Raw genomic sequence first — 27,346 nt, 5'->3', positions numbered from 1 at the left:
AACGACAATATATTATTGTCCGTACTATTATTAACAGTTTAAATGTGGCCTAAAATCATCACATGTTACTCACATTTACATGCATAGCTAACCGAGTACAACATGGTATGAGCAAATGTCAAAGGTCATTTTCATGCATATTGTTATAAATAAAAATATAAAAACGATATTGAAGTTACGCAGACATATAATGCTATCCCTATTTTCAGTTTATTCTTGTTCTGTTTTTTTTTATTGTTGTTGTTGTTTTCTTTTTTAATTTGACTTAAATCCAACAACATCACCACTTCCTCGGGACACAGGAATTAAGTTACACAAGATATTTGTGACATATGTCGAACGTTGTTGTATGTAACAATACATAGACAGTATTGTATTGTTACATTCATGACACAGAAATTATACTCACACAGAACGTTTAGTTACACAGAATTACGGTTGCACAAAATTTATGAATATACTAAAAAATTGTTACACAAAATTTACGGGAAGTTACGACTATAAAGAAATAAAGGTTGAACTGAAATAATGGTTACATAGAGCTTTTGTTGCACAAAAATTATAGTAGCAAAGAAATCACTATGCTATAACAATAACGGTTTATCGTTACACAAAAACTGTTGTTATACAGAAGTTCATGGTTACACAAAAATTATCTTTACACTGAAGTCATGGTAACGCAGACATAAAGGTTACACAAAAGACATGGTAACAGGTAAATTATCATTACACTGAAATCATGGCAAAGACATTATCATTACAGTAAAATAAATTCATTTGTTACAAAGAATTATCGCGACAGAAAAGCCGTGGTTACAAAATTATCGTTACATAAAAATCATGTTTACACAGAAATCATCTTTACACAGAAATCATGGTTACACAAAAATAATCGGTATACAGAAGTCAAAGTATCACAGAAATTATCGTTACGCAGAAGTCATGGTAAAATAGAAATTACCGTAAAAAAGAAGTCATGTTGCAATAGAAACTATCGTTACATTGAAGTCAAGGTAATACATTATTGTTACACAAAAGACATGGTTATAAAGAAATTATCGTTACACAAAAGTCATTGTTACTCAGAAATTATCGTAAAACAAAAGGCGTGGTTACAAGGAAATTATCGGGACACAAATGTCATGGTTACACAGAAATTATCGTAAAACAAAAGGCGTGGTTACAAGGAAATTATCGGGACACAAATGTCATGGTTACAAAGAAATTATTGCTATGCTGAAGTCATGGTTGCGTAGAAATTATCGTTACACAAAAGTCATTGTTACATGAAAATCATCCTTACACTGAAGTCATGGTTACACAAAAATTATCGTAAAACAAAATTCATGGTTACATAGAAACCATCGTTACACAAAAGTTATGGTTACATAAAAGTCATGGTTACACAGAAATTATCGTTCCACAAAAGTCAAAGAAATTGTGTTCAAAGCGTAATTAAGGCTATCAAAAGTTATGGTATAAGAAAAAAGTATGTTCTCAGAGAAATGATGATAACTTTTATTCCACATAAACAATACCAAGCTCTGAAATTCATGAATAATTTGGTAAAAACAACTTACAAAAATATCTGCAAAACTACAGAAGAGTCAGGATTCATACAAAAATATTGTAACAAAATTGTTACACAACAATAAGTTTGGTATTTAGATTTACAGTGTAGTGATTTTATGCTATTCTGTTCTGTTCTGTTCTGCTATTGAATGTTGTCAAAATGACATTTTACAAATCGTGAAATGTTTATGAATCAGTAAAATAATTAAAAGGATTACTGGTACGTGTAATACATTTGGTAATAAATCGGTCTGTCTCTCTTAAGAAATGGTCATGTAAGAGTAGTTACAACATGAGATGAAGGGAAAGATAAAATACCAAATTTAGTCATTGTACATAAAGCAATCGATTTATTAAAAAAAACTACAAACAACGTGGGATTTAACTTAAGAACATCACTTAAGGACTGGTTTTTACTAGCTGTATGTAGTAAGGAGTGTATTAAACCATGTCCATTAATATATTTTAACTTTAAACGTACAGAATGAAACAAAACAAATGCGCAACATCCTGTATTTTTACCTGTATGACGTCATTCAACAGGTATCGTCAATCGCATTGGTCACTGAAGGGAATCCCCCATACGAAATAATTTGCATAAATAAATAATAGCCAAAATGGGGAGCTCCAGTACGAAACAATTTGTAGACGTTTAAGCGTGCATGAACAAAACTTTAAAAAAGAAGAAATCAATATCGGATAATTCGTTGATTTTCACTTGTACCGAATGTATTAAATCAGTGGCACTATATATTAGAAAAATAAGTGCAAATATAAGGAAAAAGAAATAATAAAACATAAAATGCCGGCGTCTTATAATTTTTGGGATAAAGACAAACCTACTGAAAAGGTAAGACATGAGATGTTGTTAAAGTTACTTATTCATATATAACTGTATAAACTGATACACACTTCTGAACCGCTGCTCTGATTTTATCATCATTGTTGTTGTTCTTTTTTTTTTTAATTTTTTTAATTTTATTATTGTTATTGTTTTTATTATTATTATTATTATTATTATCATCATTATTATTATTATTATTATTATTATTATTATTATTATTATTATTGTTGTTGTTGTTGTTATTTATTTATTTTTATTTCATTTATTTATTTATCTATTATATTGTTATTGTTATTGTTATTGTTATTGTTATTATTATTATTATTATTATTATTATTATTATTATTATTATTATTATTGTAATTGTTGTTGTTATTTATTTTTTATTTATTTGTTTATTTATTTATGTTTTTATTTATTTATTTATTTATTATTTTTTATTTAATTTATTTATTTATCATATTTTTTTCCTATTTGTATAAGATTTTTCATGTATTCAATGTTTAATTGCACAATACATTTATTCGACTAGTGTGCAAGTTTAATGTTTCATAACAAATTTGGACGCTCGTATATCATTTAAATATCCCAACAAAAGCGGTTTGTAAAATTTGAAAAGAAACCTAAGAAGTGCATGATTGTTAAGACGCGCGTATCGTGTATCATACCTTATGACATAAAGATATTTTTGTAAAAAGAAAATATGTTTATTTTTTTGTATTTGTGTGTGGACGGGGTTGTCTGTAAGGTTTTGAAAGAATGTTGTATAGCAATGAAAACGTGTATGTAACATAAAAGTGACTTTTATGTGTGCCCCCGGGGATTCATTTTTGTTTTATAATTGGACTGTTATACACACGATACAGCCACATTTAAACGTTGATGTTTACTGAAAGGAAAATTCATGTTTAACTTAGCTTAAATAACATTTTAGTAATCTTTAAAGAATTGAAGTATTGTCAAACGCATTCGTAAATGACGCATTACATTAGCATTATATTAACATTAATTTTACCTTTTCTTTTGATATATTGCTCTTTAAATTACATATACTGCAAAATGTGCATAGGGTGTTGCATATTATGCCATACTTTTATACATGTAATTTGGTTTCAAGACAGTTTTCCATTTTTGTGTATTTCTTTATGCAAACTCACAGAGCATTGAATTTAAATGTATTCTTAGCTGAACTGTATGATTCATGTTAGAATAAGCTAGTATTTCTCATATATATCAATCTTGAAAAATATATACTATCACAAAAGCTCGTCAAGTCTGTATCGAGATGATACATGTACTTAATATATTCATATAGGTAAAAACTGTCTTCATTTTTTCAGTACAAGGCTAAGTTATCTTTATGCCTCATACACATAAATTACCTGTCATTTCTCTTCATTTTTGAAACAATTAATGCACTGTCATAACTGTATCTTTATATATATAAGTATATACATACGAGTCGGATGTTTTAATGTAGAGGCATAACGTCATGCAATTAAAAATGACAATTTAGATATTCAACAGGTATTTTTTTACTAAACGCGGTAACCTTTCATGTTGACAATTAAACAAATATTTGATTTTATCATGAAATAATATTTAATCTGATAAAAAATCAATGCACTGATGAAGATATTTGATAGGAAAAGTAAGTGCTTTGTAAACATTTGACAATAATTTCAATTGGGGTATTGCGGGAATAGTAATAACATAATACACAAATATCACATGCGGAAGTCCTTAAGCATTCATGCAATTTAAAAAAATGTAATTTCAAATAGTCCTACTTAATACACTCTTGAATTTGTATTGTCAGTCAATGCAGTATACCTGATCTGATCAGAAAAAAAATGATAAAATTCAAGAGCCAGCTGAAAGAGAACTTGTCGATAATTCTCATTTAATCTCGTTTAATCTCGATAATTTCAAAGGGATGTCCTCGTCAAATGCTTTAATTAGATGATAGTCAATACATTCATTTGTGATTAAGTCACGTGACACAATAGCAAATAGAACTGTCATGTTAGAAGTTCCCCTGTAAACTGTAAAGGAAGTGTTATATATAAATAGAGGAACTGTACACATGCAAAAGAAAAGCTGCCTGTTAATGATTGCCAATTCCTCAAGCAGTCTGTCTTTGACAAAAACCTCCCTATACAAGTATACTTTTCGCTTGTGCTGTTGTTAATGATGATGACGATGATGATGACGATGACGATGATGATGATGATATCTTGGTTGTGTTGGTAGTGTTCCCGATATTTTTGGGACCTTTTTATGTTTCATGGGGTACCTTTATGCTGCATACTTAAACTTTTATCATAAGGTGGTCTTTATGTATAAGAGGAAGGAATATCATTGGTTGCATGCTTAAATTGAAGGTACTATGTATTTTGATTTGATGTCATATTTAAGGAAAAATGTTCTTAAAGCCACTTTGAAAGTAAAAAGTAACTTGGTGATAACTCTGAAGTTTCTGAACCTGAAAAATAAACTGTATCAAATTTTGCCGCTAATTCAAACAATTTGTTCCAGATATCCATTGGTTAGAATTTCATCAAAGTCTTTACTTTATGAGAGGAAGGTCGGTGGTTCTACATAAGTGTCCACCATTTCCTGAAATATTAAGGGACACACGAAATCTTTCTCTACCAGTTAAACTAAAAAATGGCTAATTTAAATTTGTCAGTGTCAACAAACCCGATGTCATCATTAAAGATTTGATGTATCAAAGATGGTGATGAGTTTTTTATTAACATGATATTCGTTGGGTTTTTTTGTTCTAATAATAATATATTTTTCTTTTGTTCAATCTTAAGATTTGTCCCATCCGAATAGATTTTGCATAATCCAAAACGACTACTTTCTGGAATTAGAACTCATATTAAGCCACATGGGAAAATGAATATTGCTTGTTTCAACTGAAATAATTGTGTTAATACTTTCTCGATTTCCTTTTTATTCACGAAGAAAAAAGCCCTTTGTAGTATATACCTCAGATATTTGACTGAATAAAATCTGTAACGGTTTGATATCCACCACGTAAATTTATGATAATGTCATCAAACCGCTTTGTACAAGAATTCTTTTGTCTTGTCGGTCTGTATTATATGATGTGAATGACTGAAGTTAAAAGGAAAGACATGGTTGTGCATACGATTAAATATATAACAGACACATCCTTCAATATCTTACTCATTGTCTAAGTAATGCTGTAAAACGCTCGTATAAACATTCATCCGTGGCAGTTTTGTAAAAAAATGTTCAACCACGCGCATGGTTTATTTATGAGCATTCCGCGATTTGTAACGGGCATGCCCTTTTGCGAAATAAAAAATGGGGACAAAATGATTAACCCAAAATTTTTAAAATAAAATACGAAAAAGAAAGGGGAAATCAAATAAAATTTCTTTGCGTTTTAAGTATTTGGTGTTAAAAGAAATTAAAAAGGTTTAAAAGTACAAGGGAAATTTTTAAAGGAATAAGGACCCCAAAACTTTTCTAAATTTGGCAGATCTAACTGCCAAATTAAAATTTTGATTTTTTAAAAAAAATCTTATTTGGGGAAGATACCCCAAAAAGAGGATTCTTTTTCGTTTTTAAATTTTACTTTTTTTATGTTCATCAAATTTTTAAACAAATTTAACAGTTTTTTCTTTCTGCCCTTTCTATTTTTAAAAATCAGCAAACATTTAAAAAAAATTAACAATTTAATTCTAAATAATCAAAAATGTAAAAATTAATAATACCCTTTAAAAATTAATGTAAATTTTATTTTTTTTTTAATTTTTTTTTAACCCCAATTTTGGGTTCTTTAAGTTTTAAACCAATTTTATAGCTTAAAAAAGGGGATAAAAATAAATGTATGTAAAATTTAAACTGTTTTGTAAAGGAAAAAATTTTAAAGGGTTTTTTTTCAAGGATTAAAAATTTTTAATTGGCAAAAAAACCCAAGCCCCATTTTTTTTAAAATTTCAAAAAATTTTCTTCTAAACATTATAATTTGGTTTTGAAAATTTTTAAAATTATTTTTTAAACCCAAAATATAACATCATTAGAATAAAGTGAATATTATTTTGTTTGATCAAACTCGTTTTACATGCTCCTACGCTATAAAACAATAATTTGCATGAACATGTAGGTATATTTTATTTATTCACTCTGTGTATTAATATTTCAAAGCCTAATAAAAGGGGAGAATAAAAGATTCCTTTATGATTATGTCGCACTTGAACATTCTTTGTATACAAATGAATTTTAATCAAGCGCTGCGATTTTAAATTTAAAGCGAATGGTATGATAATACTCAACTTAAAAGGTATCATCCATCGTTCAAAGGGAAAGAGTGGTTCAATATAATTGCATTTTCACATTAAGAGAAAAGATGTTAAAGAAATTAAATGAAAGATCGTATGAGAGAATATTGGTGTAAAGTATTATTTATCAAATGATATCTTATTTCGCATTTTCAAAATAAGAAAAAATAAACGTCATATGTAACCCATGTAAGACTTATAATACGTTGCCACTTTCCCCCCTTTTCCCCGCCCCTTTTAAAAAACAAAAAAAAAAAAAAAAAAAAAGGGGAAAAACAAAGAAAAATTTAAACAAAAAAAAAAACCCAATTTTAAAAGGACCCACAGCTTTTTTTTGGGCAGGAAAATTTCTTGGTTTATTCTTTTACCTAAATCAATGGTTCCTTTGCCTTTTTTTCTTTTTAATTTCAAAAAAATTTTTTTTTAAATGATTTTTTGAAAAAAATTTTTTTCGGGTTTAAATTAGCGGCAGGGTTTTTTTTGGGGGGGCCCCAAAAATTGTTTTTAAAACTTTTTTTCAAAAAGTTTATTTTGGGCCTTTTTTTCTTATTTTAAAAAAATTAAAAATTTTAAAAATTAAAAACCAAATATTTCTAAAAAAAATTTTTTTCTGGGGACAGGGTAAAGTACAATTATAGTGACTTGGTTACTTTTACAAATAATTTCACATGCAGCACTATATTTTCTTCAGGTGATCAGCTAACAAAATCTAAAACAATTATTTAAACGTTATAAACTCATATGGGCCTTTTCTAAACAATGAAAACTTTATCAATTTCTGAGGCACACCGTTCCTTTTATTAGTAAGCAAGAAAGGGAGTCTAAAATCGATTGTTGTATAATGAATTTAAAATCGATCGACACGTAAAATTGATTATTGCAATAGATTGTTGATAAATAAATCAAAATTGGTCGAGACATAACGATAAAAATCGATTGTTGCATGGAGTATAAAGAATGAATTGCTGCATACAAGTTAAAAATCGATTGTTACGTGGAGTATAAAGAATTAATTGTTGCATACAAGTTAAAAATCGATTGTTGCGTGGAGTATAAAGAATGAATTGTTGCATACAAGTTAAAAATCGATTGTTACGTGGAGTATAAAGAATGAATTGTTGCATACAAGTTAAAAATCGATTGTTACGTGGAGTATAAAGAATAAATTGTTGCATACAAGTTAAAAATCGATTGTTACGTGGAGTATAAAGAATGAATTGCTGCATACAAGTTAAAAATCGATTGTTGCGTGGAGGATTAAGAATGAATTGTTGCATTTGTCGGACAATGACTTGTATTGATGAGAACAATTACTATGCCTTTTATGCGGCTGCACGTGGAACTCCGTGCTGTCCTGTGTTACATAATAAATAAAAAATGGATCGTCTCTACATAGTTGTTGTACAAAACTTTTTGTTTTAAAAAGTTAAAAAAACAAAAAAGGGGACTTATTTCCCCAAAAGGGCGGGGAATACATGGCTTAAAATTTAACCCCATTCAATTTTAAAAAGTTAAAAATTGCTTTAATTCAAAGGAAAATAAATTAAATTTGTCTTTAAAACATCGTTTGGGTTTAACTTGAAAAATAGGGTTTGTATTCTACTTTTTCTTTAGAAAGGGGCATTTCTGAAGAAAAAAACTTTTTTTTTCTCAAGAAAGGGATGAAAAAAATTTTAAAAAGGTTTCCCGGGAAATTTAATAAAAATTATACTATATAGCTTTTTATATAAAACCCCAATTACCCCGCTATATTTTATTTTTTCTCCCTCTTCCCCAACATTTGGTATAAAATCATCATCAAATCACCCACCCCATCATCATCATCATATCATCATCATCAACAATTTTTTTGTTATCCCTTTTACCTTTTAAGTAAAATACTTTAAAGGCGACAAAATTGTCCCAAACAAAATTTTAAGGCTCAATTTCGTGGGCCCAAATTTTAAGGGCAAAAAATTCTCTTGTAACCCCAAATTCCATTTTGCCCTTTATTGCTTTTTATTTTATTTCTCGAAACCTTTTATATTTGGTTTTAATTTTTATTCTTTCCAAAAAGTTCCCAAATTATCTTCCCAAATTTTTTCTTTTTTTTTCCCTTTTTGGCAATTAATAAAAATTTATGGGTGATAAAGTTTTTTTTAGGGAAAGTCAAAATTTTACCTTTTTTAACATTTTCCCTTTTTTTTTGACGAATAATTTCAAAAAAAAATTTTGAAATTTTCCCTTCAAAAAACAACATTTTACATGCTTTAAAACCCTTTTAATTAAAAAAATTAAATAATACTCTTTTTCTGCCCTTTCTAAAGAAGTAAAAAAATATGTTTCTGAAGCATAACGTTCCTTTAAAAGAATGTGTTAATTTGTATAGTTCTTACAGCCAAGTGCAAGGGAAGAATTAATAGTGTTATATTGTATATTGAGAATACTTCGACCATAACAAAAGAGCAGAAGCTACTTTCCCTTTAAGCATTTACATTTACCACAATATTCGCAAATCTAACCTTTACTTGTTAAAGGTTCAGAAGAATTTTAGATGATTTAGATGTTTAAGGGCTCATTATGCCTCAGAAATGTTTTTTTTTCAAAAGCTTTTAATTTTGGTGTACTTTTATAGTATCTAAAAGGTAATTCATCGGCCACTTACCGTAACCATTTAATCCATCTGTTGCCTTTTGGCAACAGGTACAGTTAAAGTGATTAAGTATTTTGTATGGAAGTCAAAATACTTCTTTGTTTACATTTTTCTACTTTTATGACATTATTTCACATTTATCGCTACTTTCTTCAGGTAACAAGCATTTAACATTCTTTGAATGCATTATTTATACATTATAAAATTCATATTGGCCCTTTCCTAAGAATTAAACAATTATATATTTCTGAGGCATAATGTGCTTTTATCATTGCTGTCGTCATATTTTTACAGAAAGATGAAACAAATGGGGGTGTGGTTTCGGTCAACAGTAGCGCGGATGATTTGGATAAGCGCGATGCGGTTGCGGAGGAGCGTGGACAATGGGGGAGCAAATGGGAATTTATTCTTTCCTGTGTGGGGCTTTCAGTGGGGCTAGGAAACGTATGGAGATTTCCTTACTTGGCGTACCAGTATGGCGGGGGTAGGTGGAGTGTTATTTCTTTAAAGTAATTGAACAGGACACAAATATTGTTTCTAAACCTATTGTAAAACAATGAATATAAATCTAAAAGGTCAATGCATATATTAAGTAGTAACAACTTCATTGAAATTAATATGATTAAACAAAAACAATGCTTCCGTGTTTTTTATATGATTCATTACAAAATTATTTGCCCTATGTTGATATATACATACAACGTTGGGCATTCACAACATTTTTATATCTACATATTCATATTTATGATCAGAGTATTAACCTCCCATATATTATTTAGTTTCTTATATGTAATATGACATGGACACAAATCTTTTGCTTTCAAGTTACCAACCCTATTACAAGTAGAGAAACTGATAGCGAACAGCATGGATCCTGATCAGACTGCGCGGATGCGCAGGCTGGTCTGGATCCATGCTGGTCGCAAACCCATTATGTTGGTTTTGTCATGACACGGCTCATTTTATTTTTTACAGCTGCTTTCCTGATCGCGTACCTAATCCTGCAGATCCTAATCGGTAAACCTATGTACATGATGGAGCTGGTAATGGGACAGTATTCCGGGAGTGGACCAACCGCAGTTTGGGCTATGAACCCGAGCGCCAAAGGTAAACACACACTTATCTGACCCCATGTTATGTCCAACTCTGTGTTATTTTTTAATGTAAAGAAACAAGGGTAACAAAATTGGTAGTCCTCAGCAGTCTCCTAAAATTAGCATGCATTTTGAAATAACTAATGAATTATTAAACAAACACTATACGTTATAAGATCAAATTAATGAAAGGGTCCTATTTTAGGCTAACAGATTTGTACAACTTATTTTTGCTGGATTTCGATTTTTTTTAATCATTTAAAAGTTAATAAAAATTTAGTGGATTTGTGAAAAAGGTATGAAATAATATGATAAAAGAGCATTCACAAATGATGATGATGATGATGATGATGATGACGACGACGACGATGATGATGATGTTGTTGTTGTTGTTGTTGATGATGATGATGATAAGGATGAAGATTATACCGATGAATATTATGATGATGATGATGATTATGTCAATGACGATGAATATTATGAAGAACATAAATGATCATGATAAATATAGAAATCAAGATAATAGTAATGATGATGAGGAGGAGGGGGGAGGAGGAGGAGGATGGCATGCAAAGATGTTGATATGATCTGTTTCTATTTTCCAGGAATTGGTATATCTATGGCATTGATTTCACTGGTTGTAGCTATTTACTACAATGTCATAATGGCGTATACATTGTATTATTTCTTCTCATCCATGCAAAAAGTGTTGCCATGGACAACGTGTAAAGATGTAAGTACATATTAAAGCTAAAAATATATTGAGCTAATGATAAATAAAAACACTGTCTTTGTTGGTCTGTAAGAAGTTTACTAACTCGCGGTTGCACTTTATACAGAAATGCACTTCTTACAGAAAGAAAAATATTCATTTTTGAGACTTAGTTTGCCTTTAACCAGCCAGACATCACATTTTAAGACAAGAAAGCGTTCAATTGTTGCCACGTGTCAATTTATCATAGGGACCGTATGCATATTGCTTTGTTTTTAAGAAAACAAACATTGTTATATATTGCAGTGGCTGAACACGTGGTTAAACCAGTTGATAGAAACAAAATACATGTTTATGAAGATTGATTTAATATTCCATAAAACATAAATAAATTGAGACAATAAATCAACAGATGATTTATTTTTGTTCGATTCCTAAAACAAACTAGTAATAAGCAATATATTTAAATATTTGCCACGTACGGGGTTTGAACCAACACGGCCAGTAGTCCTTAGATTACTACTAGTCCGTCGCGTTAACAACTCTACCACGCCGTCACATGCAATTTTGATGTTCAAACAATTTTATATGACTTTGAAACCGAAAATAAATAAGCTTTTGATAATTTGTTATCCTCAATCATTAAATTAGATAGTTATTCAATACTGTAGAATAATGATCCAAGCCCGAAATACAGGTCCATGATTAAAACATTCTTTTTAAAAAATCTTTACCTTTTTATCTTGATTCCAGTTTTTTTTTAAAAATTATCATATCTCTTTTATCATATATCATACTTTTAATTACTTAATTAATTTTTAATTTTCCAGGAATGGGCGGTGCTAGGGTGTACGCAACAAACACAGAAGAAGCTAGCGGAATGCACTGGAAATGCCACTGTTGACATACTTTCAAAATGCTTGTGTACAACAAACTATACTGTAAATTATATGCTCGAGCAAAGTAATGTCTCGTGTACGAATACAACGAACGTGGCAGTGGCGGAGTTATATTTTGAGTAAGTAGGAGTAGTTACCCTTTGACATGTTATATATATGAACAGCTGTTTAATAATGCCGTATTTCAGACAGCATCGTTAACTATTTCCATCTTAAATAAGTGATAGAAACTTACAAAGAAATAATCTTTGTATAAAGCAATACATGTATATCAAATATCCATTCAGTTCAATATCAGTTACAGTTAATTCAGATTTAACTAACATTAACACAGTAACAATCATATATATGCATGCATCTATGTTTTGTACAATTATATTTAATTAATTACATGTGCAACTGCAAGATTTCTTTAACTACGGCCTTAATTACATGTAATAATTTCAGATATAGTTATATACATATACCCTCTTTAGACAATTAATGTTGCATGCCTCCAGATGAGCCAAAATATGTCTAGAAAATCAAACTTGAGAAAAATGTATTTAGATTTTAAGAAAATTAAAAAGATTCAAGGTCTAAGTAATACTTTACATGTTATTTTGCCATTAATGGCTGATTTTGCAGTACTGATCACCATACAACATAGCAGTTAGGGCTATTTTGCATATTTTGAAATCATTTTAGTAATTTACGTTGATTGTACGTGTCGTCACCTTGGCGCAAAAAGTACCGTAACTGACATTTTTGAAATTTTACAGGAGACACAAAAAACTGATTTGTTCATTTTGAGTAAACCCTTTTAATTCCAGACAATAATGTTAAAATATCATTAATAAGTATTATTAAATTGGTTTTAAACATTACAATTATTCATTTATGGATAAAAAGTAATTAGACATTCTTCTACACTTACATGACTTTTTGCACTGAGATTTTAAACGCAAAAAGTGATGTAAGTGCACTTACCATAGTTTTTGCACTAACTTTAATTTTAAGTATTGAAGTTACTGCATTGCATAGACATTGAAAGATGTTTATTACAAACAAATTAATTGTAAGGTTTGTTTAAAATATGTCATTGTGGATTATGAACCACATTTAATACATTAAACATATGAAAGGAAGTTGAAAAACTGAATATTTCAACATTAATTTTAAACAGTAACAGTAAATCCAAAGCAGTGTATTTTTTTTAATTTCAAAGTAAATGTAAGCATTCAGGGTGTCCATTTGACCCTTAAAATGACCATTTTGACCCTTCAAATTTCCAAAAGGTCTGATTTGACCCTTTGGATTTTTAACTGAAGGGTCAAATTTTGTTAAAATCATGGGGATTTTGCCTCGTCATTCCCACTATTTAGTCAATACTGGTGGAGATGACCCTCGGGATTCCGTGACTTGTGGAAACCCTGGCATTAATCACAACAAAATTACATGAAAACTGCAGACTCACTTGATTAAGTCTGTACAATTGAGCAATAATGAAAAGTGCAACATCCCTCACGCCCCCTAGCACTGACTTAAGCTTAGTCAATTTTCAACGCTTAAAAGTGCTTACAGAGGACCAGAAAAAACATAACAACAATGAAGTGAATTACGTGACAACTTATAAATCATGTTTTTTACTGTTGCCATTTTCTAATGGTACAGTTTATTTATGTATTTGTTATAAAAAGGGGGGCATTTGGAGATGTATATATCATAATACCTATGTCTCAATAATATTCAACCATCACAGGGACATAGACTTTGAGATTTTGGATAAAACCACTAGGAATCCTGAACTTTTCTGAACATTTTGGTTGGACGTAATCGAGATTTTGGATGAACCTGCTAAGAATCCTAAACTTTTCTTGTCCAACATATCCCAGTGAGATCCTTTTATATTATATCCCATGAACAGACTTCAATTTTTATAAATAATTGTGTTTTCATTGCTTCTTCTTTTTAAAATTTTGATATATTGAATTCAAATTGTCTTATTTCCTGCCACCAAACTTTAAACATTATACGCCATATCACTATCATGGTTTAATAGCTTTGATTTTATATAAAAATTCAGATTATTTTCTGTGACATAATGTGGTTTGGGTCTTTGAAAATTGTGATTTTCTGTTAATTAAAGTGTTTAACATGCACGACATAGAGAATGAACTGAGTCATTCCAATTTTTGATAATAGACACCATTCTATATGTATGAATGCATGGGAGTTGTAGATGCACCACATTAGACTTAACATACTAGCAATTATGGTTTTGACCAATATATTATTGAAACAGATTACATGCCTTTGTCTGCCATGTTTTTATAGAAATTAAAATAGAAAAGATACACCAATGTTAGCAACTGTTTCTTTCCAGGGCTATAAACAGTGAAATTGCAGTGACATTTTTATAATACAGTTGTCCTTATATAATGCAATAAGAATGTAAATCTTTTAAGCAACTTTTATCTTTATTTTTATAATAAATAATTGAGTAAACAATTGAAAAAAAAAATTACTTAGAGCTGTCATCAATAGAAATGATATTGATGTGTATCGTTGATAATTTTGTTGATCAGTACACAGTTTAGAAAATCGATAATTTTGATTTAATAATTGAATGTCTAGAAATTATGAAAATTCAACCAAAACATAATTATGCAGAAGCATATTTCATGGCAGTGATGACAAAAAATTGTTAGCAAAAATCATGCAATGGGCATTTGTTTGAAACAGGACACATTTATGAAAAGACCATGTTTTTACTGAAAGCATTTAAACATAATTATGGAAAAGAATTAAGAGACAAATAGTACGTAATTATCAATATATCTGTGTATCATCAAAATTTTTTCATCTTATATTTGTTTTTCACCGAATCAATGACAGCTCTTATATTACTTGAATCATTTAAAAATATCAACAAAATTTGAATACTGGAATATTACTAGCTATATTGTTTGTCGTTAAATCAAAATAACATTTTCTTTAAATGTTAGTTTCCTAAAGTAGATTTATATATAAAATTTGTATTTTAGAAATAATTTTGCTATTTAATATTAATGCAGTAGTGAAATATTTTAATGCAGTTACAATACTTTTTGCATCAAATTATTTTCAACTTATCTGTAAAAACATTGGCGCAAAAACTCATGTAAGTGTACTTACTGTAGTTTTTGCACCAACAAATTCTGAAGCTGCACTTACATTTTTTATTTTTATGCCAAAAAAGTCATTTTTCATCAAAATTCAGCTTCTAAACTTCAGAGACTGGTGAAAGTTTGTATTTCTAACCAAATAATGACAAAAAGTGATTTTCTCAAAAAATGTCAGTTACATTACTTTTTGCTCCAAGGTGACGGTGTGTATCACTTCACAATATCTAACTTGTAAACAAATTTTCATTTTATTTCATAAAAATAAGTTTGAATCTGGAAGTATGCTACTTTAATTCTTCCTACAAGTATATCATTTTATTAATTTTTACGTTTGAAATACCATTCTGATTAACGACCCTTTTATTAAAGTACTGTAACTTTATAATACTGAATCCGAAGTTTGTCTGTGCTAAACTTATCAAATACGAGGGATGTCCGGAAAGTTCATATACTTCTTCATTTTTTATTATATAACAATACATACATTGTACAAATTTTGTCAACAAAAATATACATATCAAGCGAACACATTTATCAAAAAATACTGAGTTGTGACTTACGTTTGTATTTTTACAGCATTTACATACAACATATATACATCGTTATGGAGCACTTTGACAACGTCAACGGCGTCAATTTAATTTCATGTTTATCCACTATTCAATTTCTTCCGATTTAAACAGCCATGGAACCTGTCTGGCGTATACTTTATACATGTTATGTTCCCTTGCTATTACTTTATAAACTGATTTTAATGATAGTATATGAATTTACAGAAAGACTGTGATACAGAAGGCTCCAGGAATGTATCCTGACCAAGTTGGAGCCCCAATCTGGCAGCTGGCTTTGTGCCTGTTGCTCTCCTGGATGGTTGTTGTAGCCTGCCTGATCAAGGGAGTCAAGTCATCCGGAAAAGTATGTTAACTTGTCATATATTAAAAAAATATTATCGTGTATTAACATAGCTTATCGCATAACCGTGCCGTTTATGCGGCTCCATAAACAACGGTATTTCACAGCCGTACATATATTTCGACGTGACGTACGTCATTTGCGTTATACAAACAGCGTAAAAGTTGCGCTAAATAATAGCGTTATACTATAGGCGCGTCAATAACAAAATAGGTTTATTTTCACTATAAATAGTTCGTATATGTTGGTTATGTGGTAAAACGAATATATTCATTACTGAATTTATTAAACTCGTTGAGTAGAATAATATTATGCTAGCCAGAGGCTCGCATAATATAATTTTATACATATCGTTCAATAAATTCAGTATTGAATCTACACTTATTTAATAATCTCTATTTAATATTTTATACATGTACTTATTTATAGAAGAACACATTAAAGAATATATGAACATTGCCTTACCTACCTTCATTGCAACCCTAACTAACAACGCCTCTTTGTTGAAAAGAGAAAACGATTACATTTAGAACTTTGAAGTTATACGTCCTGCTATCGATTGCATTATGTTATGTTATTTTACACATATTCTAACACATGATTCAAATTTATGAACATTCTTACACCTGTATTCAGTGACATTAATTCGAAATTAATAAAAATCGAATATTCGAATATATTCGAATATGGCAAACCGAATACTCGTATTCGAATATTGACTTCAGCAATCGTTTTCATCCCTAGAACTATTTAAAGCTATATTGTCATATAAGACACATAGATATGTTTCATAACATAATTTATGTTGTTTGTTATTTACACATGAACATTCCTTTTGTTGTTGTTTATTTTACTGTTGTTAAAAATTCACATTGTTTATTTCACTGTTGTTTATTTCAGGTTGTCTATTTCACAGCAACATTTCCCTATGTAATATTGCTGATATTATTAGTGAGAGGATGTCTATTAGACGGAGCCATTGACGGTATCAAATATTTCATTATACCGGACTGGAATCAACTGTTGAAGCTTGAGGTATGGAGTTTCAATCATATGATGCATTGTTGTTATTGTTGTTTCCTTCGTTACACTAAACATCTCTTTTCATGAGAGAACTTTCTAATATAATAATAGTATATGTGTGATCATAGCATAAACTTTCGTTCAGAAAATGTATCTTTCGGATACATATTTATATACTATAACATGTTTTAATACTACGGAGAAAAATCATTAAAGATTTTATAAAAGAATACCGACAGAGATAAGGAAATACGTCATGAGTGGGTTATTCACGAACATTATAAGATATATATTCAATTTTATATATTTCAGGTATGGGTGGCCGCTGCAGGTCAGATGTTTTTCTCTCTCAGTGTGTCTTTCGGTGGTATTCTCATGTTTGGCAGTTACAATAAGTTTAGCAACAATGTTTACGGGTAAGTACTCTTTTTAGTTAAGAAGACGACATTTTGGGAAGAAACGTATGCAAAGGGTTAAACAATAATCGTGGTGAAGAACTTTCATTTTGTTTCGTATCAACCAGGCACGATTTTTCATACATTTATAATCCGCTCACAATTTGAAAAATGACGTGTGACTAGTATACGGATAAAACAAAATCGCATACTTACAACTTATCTTTTGGTAATACATTTTCTTTGTATAATTGTAATCCATAGATTGGTTAACTTCCTGACAGATGAAATTGACTAGTTATATCTCTATTGCAGACAAAGAAATGACTAATTTCGTATCACAATATTAATCAAATTAGAATACAACTTCTACATATATCATAGTCAACAAAATATGTCATCTCATTCGAATGTTTCACCTCGTGCCTCCTTAGCAACCGTGGTAACATCCGGGATCGTTGTTTGTCAACGATTCATCATGATTTTTTTTATCAAATATTTCAGTGACGCTTTATTAATTAGTATCATGGACGTTGTTACGAGCATCATCGCGGGATTCGTCATCTTCACCACATTTGGAGGCATGGCTAAAGAGATTGGTGTCGATGTACAGGATGTGGCTAAGGGTGGCTATGGTCTGGCGTTCGTTGCCTATCCCGAGGCATTGTCAAATCTTCCTCCAGCCCAACTGTGGTCTGTCCTCTTCTTCTTCATGTTGTTTACTCTGGGATTGGACAGCGAGGTTGGTATCCAAAATAGTTGTTTGTTTTACATGTTTATGACAAAGTGTATGTACATATCTTTTATTGATGGGTGCATGTACCAATCTTCATTTAGATACCAATAACAAATTCTTGGGGTTCACACCTTCAGCCAACCTTTGCGTATGCTATTTTGAGAATAAACACAAAAACCTTATGTCAACACCTCCATTTGATCATTTGATCTATAAACCGTTAAGAATTATCTCTCTTTTTCGTAATTCACAAGTTTTGGTCTGACAACTTAGTAATTATTGCCTACATTCGATTTATAGCCTACATATTCTATGAATATTTCAAGCACCTTCTTTGCTTAAACCAGTGACAGAGGTTGTGAAAGGTCGCTTGCATTTACCAATACTGTCAATAAACTGGCTCAATCAAACCGAGCCTGCAAAATATTCAATTTTGCAGTTTTGGGGCGTTCTTATGGGAGACCGTTTCTCTCTACTTTATAGTGTAAATCATGAATTTTAAAAGCCATGCCACACATTTATATGAATACCAAGTTTAGCTTAATTATGACTTAATAGAACTTTAAGTATATTTGTACCACTTCCTGTTCCGTTTTTTTTAGAATAAACACATTATTAGCGTCATATATGAAAACATAGAAATCACTCCCAGAAAGGCTCGAACCTGTCAAACTGACGATAGGTTATGGCGTCGGACTGGATCGCTAGCTGGTTCACTTCAACCCAGTTATGGGCAAGCCGCTAGCCGTTGTTTCCTGGAACAAGAAACATTATACACTAATATCTCGGTACTGCTTAGTTTCAAGAAAAAATTAGAAAGAGTATCTATAAGCTTAAAGCTTCTTACATAATCGAACTTAAAAATATAGTTCGTATGAACTATAAACTAATATTATATTTATATTACATTTTCAGTTTGCTTTGTTAGAGACAGTTATGACATGTATACAGGATGAATATCCACATCTGAGAAAATACAAGAGTTATATGTGTGTAGGATTTGGTGTGGTCCTCTATTTCTGTGCCCTACCCTGTGTCACACCGGTATGTTATATAAACCTTTTTATTGATATTCATTGTCCTTATTATGCAATTTTTCTAAAGACGGCTTAAAGCAGCACGCCTCCAGATTCCTGCAAATTTTCATAAAAAATTTTGAACAATTATTAAAAAAAGTTAAATATTGTGAAGTGAACAAAGAAAATAATTTACACATTGCAGAGCAGCACTTACCACCAATATAAATTACCATAAAGAGGTCCGTCCAAATATGCAATATGAAAATGTACAATTGAATTAGATGATATTCTTGTGAGAACAATTAAAGCAGAATGATTCCAGCAAAGTGATTGGGCATTTCCCACAGGCCCGTTGTATTACTTTTATTTTCGGGTAACTTAAATGTTTATTTTTTTCTGTCTTATTTTGCAGGCTGGTGATTATATTGTATCATTAATGGACCATTACGGTGCAGATTTCTCCGTCCTGTTTGTAGCTACATGTGAATGTATTTCCGTTATGTGGGTATACGGTATGTAGACCCTTTTTCTTGGGTTTTGTTTATAATGCTCTCTCTTTAATAAATTTCTCCCTGCATATTATAGCAATGTCAATTTTCCAGGTCTTTCCAATGCGTAATCGGCGAGAATTTTGAACACTAATCTCGGCTAATATTTTCATACACGTTCTGATATATTCCAAGTGGAAATTCTATCATTTATTTAAAGAAATGTTATTCAACAATTAATACCTTCTAAATGAAGCATATCATCAATAAAAGTACCTGAAAACATACGAAAGACCTATTATTAAAACAAAATATTAAAATAAAGGATATGTTGAAGTTGAATAAATACCAGTAAATAAATAATTCAATAAATTAATGTGAAATAAACTATACATAGTGTTATCCGATCTATAAGTATTAAAATACAAGAAAAAAAACTATATATTTCTAAGACAAAAATTTACTTTTGTTAATAAATAATGTTTGTGAATTATTCCAGGAGTAAGGCGGTTTTTGAATGACTGTACGTATATGTTGGGACATCCACCTCGACCGATGATCTTCTGGGCCGTCTGCTGGACCTTCTGTTCGCCTATTCTCATTGGCGTAAGTGTTTTGCAGTAATTCAGAAAAATTCTTAATCAAACTAAAATATTGGATTACGTAGTATGCATACGTAAACATAAAATGGGAACTGCGGCCGACAACGTTAACGTATAAATAAATACACGTCGCTTCTCAGAATGTACATTTTTAAGTAATAGTTATAGAATATAAACCCAAGATAAACTTATTTGTTAATGACACGTTTTAACTGAAGAATAAGCATAAATATATTTGTTTTGTTTTGTCCAATCGGAGAGAAATTGTAAAGAATATACAAAGTTTCAACACACTATTTTCTTTTTATCTTTTCGCGATATGATTTGATACATACTTATAGATCTTATTTCTTTGTTTTTTTTTCAGGCATTATTCCTCTACAGAATGGCAGATTACAACCCACCAGAAATAAGAAAGGGCGAGCCATTCCCACAGTTTGCTCAGGCCATTGGCTGGGTTCTTACTATTATCGTGCTTCTCCCTATACCAGTCACATTCCTCTATAAACTGTTTAAAGCTAAAGGAAGTCTTTTAGAGCGCTTGCGCGAGATTACCACGCCCACTTCCGATTGGGGACCCAATGACGGGTCAGATAGAAAACCATTAGAAAACGCCTACCACATGGAGCGGAAATATGGTTTAGACAATCCAGGGGCAGTTAACTCTAATATCTAAAAATAAAACGGGTCTTACATTCCATTGACACTTACGTCATTATGTACATATCTGACCATATCTCATACTCATCAAACCAGTGTCAACATACTCATTAGTTTATTATATCAATTTTAGATTATATTATATACTTTTAAAATACGTGTGATGTCAAATCTATTTTATCAAGTACTGAACAAGTTACAATTTATATAGACACCGTGCAAAGGTACATTGACCGGAAGTAGTATGTGCTTGTAATCGCAAGACAGATTTGCGGAATATGGAACAGTGGTTTCGGTTATCTACCGTGGTACTGCAAACTGTTGAGAACAGTTTTTTATGTGCTTTCTTTATTTTTTAACAAGATGTAAATAAGTAAATAAGTTTTGCATTTAAAACATTTTTAATTATATTACTTACACTCTTTGGCATTCTACAAAAGAACTATCCACATTATTTCTATTTGTTTTGTGATTTTAATTATCACTTTTAGAAGGTTTATTCAGCAAACAGTTTACACAAGAGTTTTTATGGAATTTTATTATTATTACAATTTACAATGCTTTATAGTTACAAAAAATAAATATGCTTTTAATTCGATTCACGTGTTATTGTTTGCTTGTTTGTTTTTTAATTACGTCTTGGACAAAATATACTGGTCAAGTTGGACCAAAAATGATATCAAAGCTTCAATAGCTAAAAAATTATATTGTGGTTATTTCAAAATTTGAGATACTCATTTTCTATTGCGCTATGTAACACCGCAAAACGTCCGTACCGCAAAACGTTCGCGTGTGGACGTTTTGCGTCGCATATCGTACACATGTGGACCTTTTGCGGTGCATATCGTACTTGGTACGTTTTGCGGCGAGAGTGTGTATTTGCGCCGCATATCGTCCACAATTTCTGTAGTAAAATATATTCACGAATACTTCAAGGACATTTATTCATCTTGAATTATATAATTCTACTAGAGGTATTGCATTGAAATTGAATAAATGTAGATTACGACTTAATGTAAGACAGTGCTTCTAGTGCGACGTATTATCACCAGACGAAATTGTTGCAACAGCTTCAACATTTTTGGACAGACACTTGAATGAAGTTATGGGGTTTCCACGACTCGGTCGCTTTATCCTTAAGCCATACTAAGAAGACAGTTATGGTTTGGCAACAGATATAACAAGTAAAATATAATTACTAAACTGCGTCCGCTTTGCCGCTCTATATTTCTTTCTTTCTAATACATGAAAATCTTTTCCATCAAAGCCGTTTATCTTTTTTTGTCACGTGGTATGGTCTCCCTGGTTATGATAAATTACGATGAGGAAGGTTTTCGGCGTGGTAGAATCGTTTAAGGGTTAGATACCGTTATATACGGTTCTGTGGGTTGAGTCCCGTTATGGTTTCCTACAGAACCGTGTATCCCCGTATCGGGTCAGTAACTAACCCTGTAAACTTTTAAAATATTTTTCTCAAAGATGAGATTGTAATTTTTGAAACATCATCAATATGTGGAAAAAAATGACGATAGTGCTTATTTCTGCTTGACGCAGCTCAAATATTTTGAACTACAAATCTAGTAAATGCAAGTTTGAAATTGTCATAAAATATAACTTTGAAAAATGGTTTAATCTATAGGTTAGTCGGAAAGTCCGTCCCTTTACTAAAACCGTATTATTTTATCGCCTAAAGAACAAAACATTTCGCCTATAAGTTACATAGATAATATGTAAAAGAGTATATTATAACAAACATTCTTCCGCATAGGAAATGATGAAAAAGAAGTTCAATGTGTTCTATTGATAAAAAATAAAGCATATTTTAAAATATCGTAATGTAAGCGTTTTGTTTGAATGTCATAATGTAATTTTATAATTGAACAATGTAATTTTATAACTGAACAAAGCAAAAGGTCATGGTGGCCTTATATCGCCCACCTGCCTATAAAGGCTCCACATGACAAGGGTAGATAGCATTGAATATTACAAATAAAAAGCAAGTACATTTCATGTACTCAGAATCTACTGATATCAGTACTCAATTCTACGTCTGAAATGGTCATCAATATCCAAATATCTGTAAATGACAAAGATATGGTAATTTAAGCAAAATTCAATGGTGACCTTGAGGTCAAGCTCATTTCAAGGTCAATATTATAGTTGAACTATTCAAGATGTCCGTCCTGTCATAAATGTATGAATGAAATCTGATCATTGATAAGAAAGAAATGGCAGTTTTATCACAATTCAATAATTTGACTTTAAAATATGTCTTTATTTTTATTATTCAAAGGCAAATTACTCTTGAGATATTCAGTCGTCTTAGCTCATAAATGAACTTGATCGAGACCTTATTGTTATACATATTCTGTATAAAATACTTTAAGAATGGAGAAGAAACGAAAGCACTAACAAGGTGATATATAGTGCGTTTTTTGTTGTTGTTTTATGTTAGATTTAGCCTATATTCTAACTTTGTTGAGATTTTATGGTCATAGATATTCTGTTGAAAATTGTCATATTGTAATTCAAGGACAGATAACTCTTGACATATTGCTTAGGGTATGTGGATGCTAGAGTGGTAACAAGCTAAATTTGGACGGACAGACAGACAGACAGTCGCATACTTAGGTGAGCTGAAATTAACACACAAAAACACCTGGTAATAACTGGTCAAAATTAACGAAAATTATATAAACTTTAAAATATGGACGTTATGCGGCAGGACCATGCCTTTTTTGCCGCAAAATGTACTTTAGAAAAATGTGGACGATATGCGCCACAAAACGCGCTAATTAGCGCTCCCGATAATTAGCGTGTTTTCGCTCCCGCCCCCACCATTTTAACTCGTTAATTATAAAAGGGTCGAAAACATGCTAATTAGCAGGGGCGCGGGGGAAGTTTTATTTATCAAACTTCGCTCTGCGCCCCAGCTAATTAGCGTGTTTTCGTCCAGTAGCCTCGTCGTTTTATCTTTTAAATCTCGCTCCCGCCCTCGCGAGGCGAAATTGTATTTATTAGAATTTGCCCGCGCCTTTCTTTTAGCTCCGCACCACACCATTTTAACTTGTTTATTTATTACTTTTCGCCTTGCGGGGTAGCGGGCGAAAACACGAATAGCACAAATCAGCCACCATATCACTCCGTTATGTTTTTCATAGTGATTAGAGTAACTGTGAAAAATGACCCAAAATTGAAAAGCGTTGCAAAGCTTTTCATCATTTCAATTTCTCTAAAACATTGTAAAATACAAACATAGCACAAAAATACGATTTTCAATTTACTTAATCATATTTTTTTGCATAACTTTCTGCGTTTAGTGCCCACACAGATGTATGTGAGAAATTCAAATTTTATGTTTTTTAGATTTTTTTTCACCTGAGTGGAGTTCCTTTAATTTAAAATATAGTTTGAAGGATTTTCAATATTGACTCCGCGTGCCAGTATTCAGTACAGTATACCAGGCGGTATAGATTTCATTATGGTCTTTTGTTTGTCATATTTAAACGCTTTTTAAGCGCGAACAATGACTGGTTGTAAAATGATTTGAGATATAGAAGATCGATATCCAAAATCAGGTAATTAATTATATTTACTATTTTTTACTGTTAAAAACATTGATAATTTATCTTTGTATCGTACTTTTAATATTGAAGTACTTTATAGGTTTTTTTTCTTCTCTCGTCAAGATAACATCAACATAGCCCATATCTTATAAATGATACTGTTGAAATGTTGATGAATATTCATTTTATTTTTTTATGATAACATGTTATCATGTTAGCTGAAACTTAAAAGGCAAATCCGGGGTCTAAAATATGCCAGATTCCATGAACCATTTTGACGTATGTACTTCACAAGCTTACATGTAAAATAAACATTGTATAAAAATGAGAAATTTTACAGAATGTTTTATTTATAAATTTAACATATTGTGGTGTGATTTATCATTCAGAGATCGATTGACACTAAAGCATTGTTTACAAGCTTTTAAAAGAAATGGGTGTAGTGCGTAGGGATAATTTTTTCTCTCTCGAAGGCAAATTATCATCAAATAGATACATGTATTATATAGAGGTCCGGTAAACTAAACGGTGGCCACCGCTTCCGCCAGTTTTACCAACATTTTATCAAAGTTAAGAATCTTATATATGAAATGAAGAGTTCCATACAGTTTTAATTCAACAATGTATAGAGACATACCAAACTCGTTGTAAACTATGAATTATGTTCAGTGTCTATTTGCGGAGAAAACTTATACACGTATATCAAATTTCACTATTTGACAGCACAGCACAACAGGTTCTTTGACGAGGTAGTTTACAAACCATCCCCATATGGCTGAGTTTAGTGAAGAAGTTGGAGCAAAGTTTGTAAAACAAGCACCACCTATTAATCGCTTGGTTGGAGAATATCCGGTCAGCCATGCAGACGACACGCGTCCATTCTTACTTCGAGCTTCTATTGTATTGTACACAGGCGAGATGCTACTTCTAGACAGGGCAAATAAACATATAAAGTTGCTAGATACTAATTTCAAATGTTTGTCTGTCATGAAGTTTACAACTTACCCGTTTGACATTTGCGCTTCAAACCGGAAGCGGAACGAGTTTTATGTCACGGAACCGGAAGCTCAGACTGTGTTTTGCATTATGGCGGGAAATGGTCGTATGACTAAATACAAAAGTTGGCGAATAGATGAAGATTGCAGAGGAATAACGTGCTGGAAATCTGGAATCGCTCTTTCAGTCATGAGGGATGGGTTCAGAGGAACTCTAGGTTTTCTCAGTTACGAATGCAAAATAAAGAGGAAAGTATGGGAATCAGAATTGCACGCAGAACTATTTAAAGCACCCTGGTACCTCGCCTCTATTCGCGACGGGGACCAGGTGGTTGTCTCAGACCAAGGAAATCATTCTGTTATTTGTGTAGATGCCAAGACGACGAATGTTATTTTCATATACAAAAGCGACATTCTTATTGGACCACGGACTTTAACAGTGGACTCCGAAGACAATATTTACGTCATTGGAAGTAGTGAAACCTGTCACAATGTAGTAAAAATAACACCAGCTGGGAAACTAAAAGGTGTTTTACTTTCGAGAAGGGACAAGCTGAATTATCCCTCTGGTATTTCATACAGTATGAAGGACCGCGCTGTTGTTCTTCAAAGAAATCACGACAAACCAACTGTGTCTATTTTTAGAATATGAATTTGCATAAACTGAACAGATGGTACTTCAGGTTCCAAAAGCTTAAAAGTGATTGTTCGCATACTTGTATCAAGTGTCATTTTCATAATAGTTTGTTTCATTATTATTGAAAAAACGTACATTTACAAAGCTTTGAATGTCATATCTACACTCTTTAAACATGGACATGATATCGTATGTAAAATAAGCATACGTTTACAAGTTTTGTCATTTAAATTGTTAAGATATACATGTTTTTTTCTCATAAGATATGATATATGTTCAATATTACATGTATTAATTAAACGACACTCTTGTCTGATTTCTGGAACCAACAACTACTTGTGTCATAATGAGGAATCGTGACCCCTGACCTCAGTGAGGCTTTTACACATGATCTCTTATAGAGAGCCCGACATCTTTACCACAAGGCCAACCATTCTTCTAAACAAGTTCAAGTTGGTCTTAGTCGACACTGAGCGCATCAGGGTTGTTTTAATCGTAATCAGTAATCGATTGTAATCAAATAATTTTTTTCTCTCAAGTAATCTGTAATCCAAATCATTTTCGATTACATGTAATCGTAATTTAGGCAATTAGCACACTAAATTTTGGTGTTATCATTTCGATTACATGTAATCGTAATTTAACGATTAACACCTTAAACTTTGGTGTTATCATTTCGATTACATGTAATCGTAATTTAAGCAATTAACACACTAAAATTTGGTGTTATCATGGATTACATTTCGATGACAATGGCTGAATATTAGGAATTTAACTGGAAATAGAATGTTTTTGTTTTGTTTAATAATTTTATAAAACAAGCATTTATTTAATGCAACAAGAGCTGTCGGTAGGACAGCAACGCTCGACTATTCTTAGTGCCTGATAGTAAAAAAAATGCTTGATAGAGTTACCTCCTCCTGTTTACAGGTTGGGGTCATGATGGTGAACAAGTGTGCAAAGTTTCAAAGCCATATGTCAATGGACTTTGAAAATATTTGAACTATTACAAAAACTTTAACGTAAATTCTAAGTCGAAAAAGGGGCATAATTCTGTCAAAATGCTTGATAGAGTTACCTCCTCCTGTTTACTGG

The 27,346-nt window shown here is 31.2% G+C and overlaps 2 protein-coding genes across 2 annotated transcripts; both read left to right on the top strand.

Annotated features, from left to right (window-relative positions):
* The first annotated feature begins 2,178 nt into the window (after positions 1 to 2,178).
* LOC132713877 (sodium- and chloride-dependent neutral and basic amino acid transporter B(0+)-like) lies at positions 2,179 to 21,651 on the top strand. The gene is made up of 13 exons (XM_060696582.1): positions 2,179 to 2,422; positions 9,662 to 9,851; positions 10,343 to 10,474; positions 11,067 to 11,194; positions 12,004 to 12,191; positions 15,995 to 16,133; positions 17,031 to 17,165; positions 17,466 to 17,569; positions 18,053 to 18,290; positions 19,200 to 19,328; positions 19,716 to 19,815; positions 20,291 to 20,397; positions 20,761 to 21,651. Exons 1-13 carry the CDS (start codon positions 2,375 to 2,377, stop codon positions 21,067 to 21,069), a joined length of 1,947 nt encoding a protein of 648 aa, XP_060552565.1. The 5' UTR covers positions 2,179 to 2,374; the 3' UTR covers positions 21,070 to 21,651.
* A 2,758-nt stretch (positions 21,652 to 24,409) lies between these two features.
* On the top strand, positions 24,410 to 27,086 carry LOC132713876 (uncharacterized). The gene is made up of 2 exons (XM_060696580.1): positions 24,410 to 24,631; positions 25,343 to 27,086. Exon 2 carries the CDS (start codon positions 25,391 to 25,393, stop codon positions 26,264 to 26,266), a length of 876 nt encoding a protein of 291 aa, XP_060552563.1. The 5' UTR covers positions 24,410 to 24,631; positions 25,343 to 25,390; the 3' UTR covers positions 26,267 to 27,086.
* The last annotated feature ends 260 nt before the right edge of the window (positions 27,087 to 27,346 follow it).

The sequence above is a fragment of the Ruditapes philippinarum genome, unplaced genomic scaffold, assembly GCF_026571515.1.
Source record: "Ruditapes philippinarum isolate M1 unplaced genomic scaffold, ASM2657151v2 ctg1913_1_1_1_1, whole genome shotgun sequence".
NCBI classification, from domain to species: Eukaryota; Metazoa; Mollusca; class Bivalvia; order Venerida; family Veneridae; genus Ruditapes; species Ruditapes philippinarum.
The sequence above is the reverse complement of the archived record's forward strand: the minus strand, read 5'-3'. Positions and strand labels throughout refer to the sequence as shown.

Bases quoted from the DNA above. Each gene is read 5' to 3' on its own strand.
- LOC132713877 (XM_060696582.1), top strand. From the start codon at position 2,375: ATGCCGGCGTCTTATAATTTTTGGGATAAAGACAAACCTACTGAAAAG. The intron at 17,166-17,465 runs GTATGGAGTTTC...TATATATTTCAG, and splicing joins ATCAACTGTTGAAGCTTGAG to GTATGGGTGGCCGCTGCAGG. The intron at 20,398-20,760 runs GTAAGTGTTTTG...TTTTTTTTTCAG, and splicing joins GTTCGCCTATTCTCATTGGC to GCATTATTCCTCTACAGAAT.
- LOC132713876 (XM_060696580.1), top strand. From the start codon at position 25,391: ATGGCTGAGTTTAGTGAAGAAGTTGGAGCAAAGTTTGTAAAACAAGCA.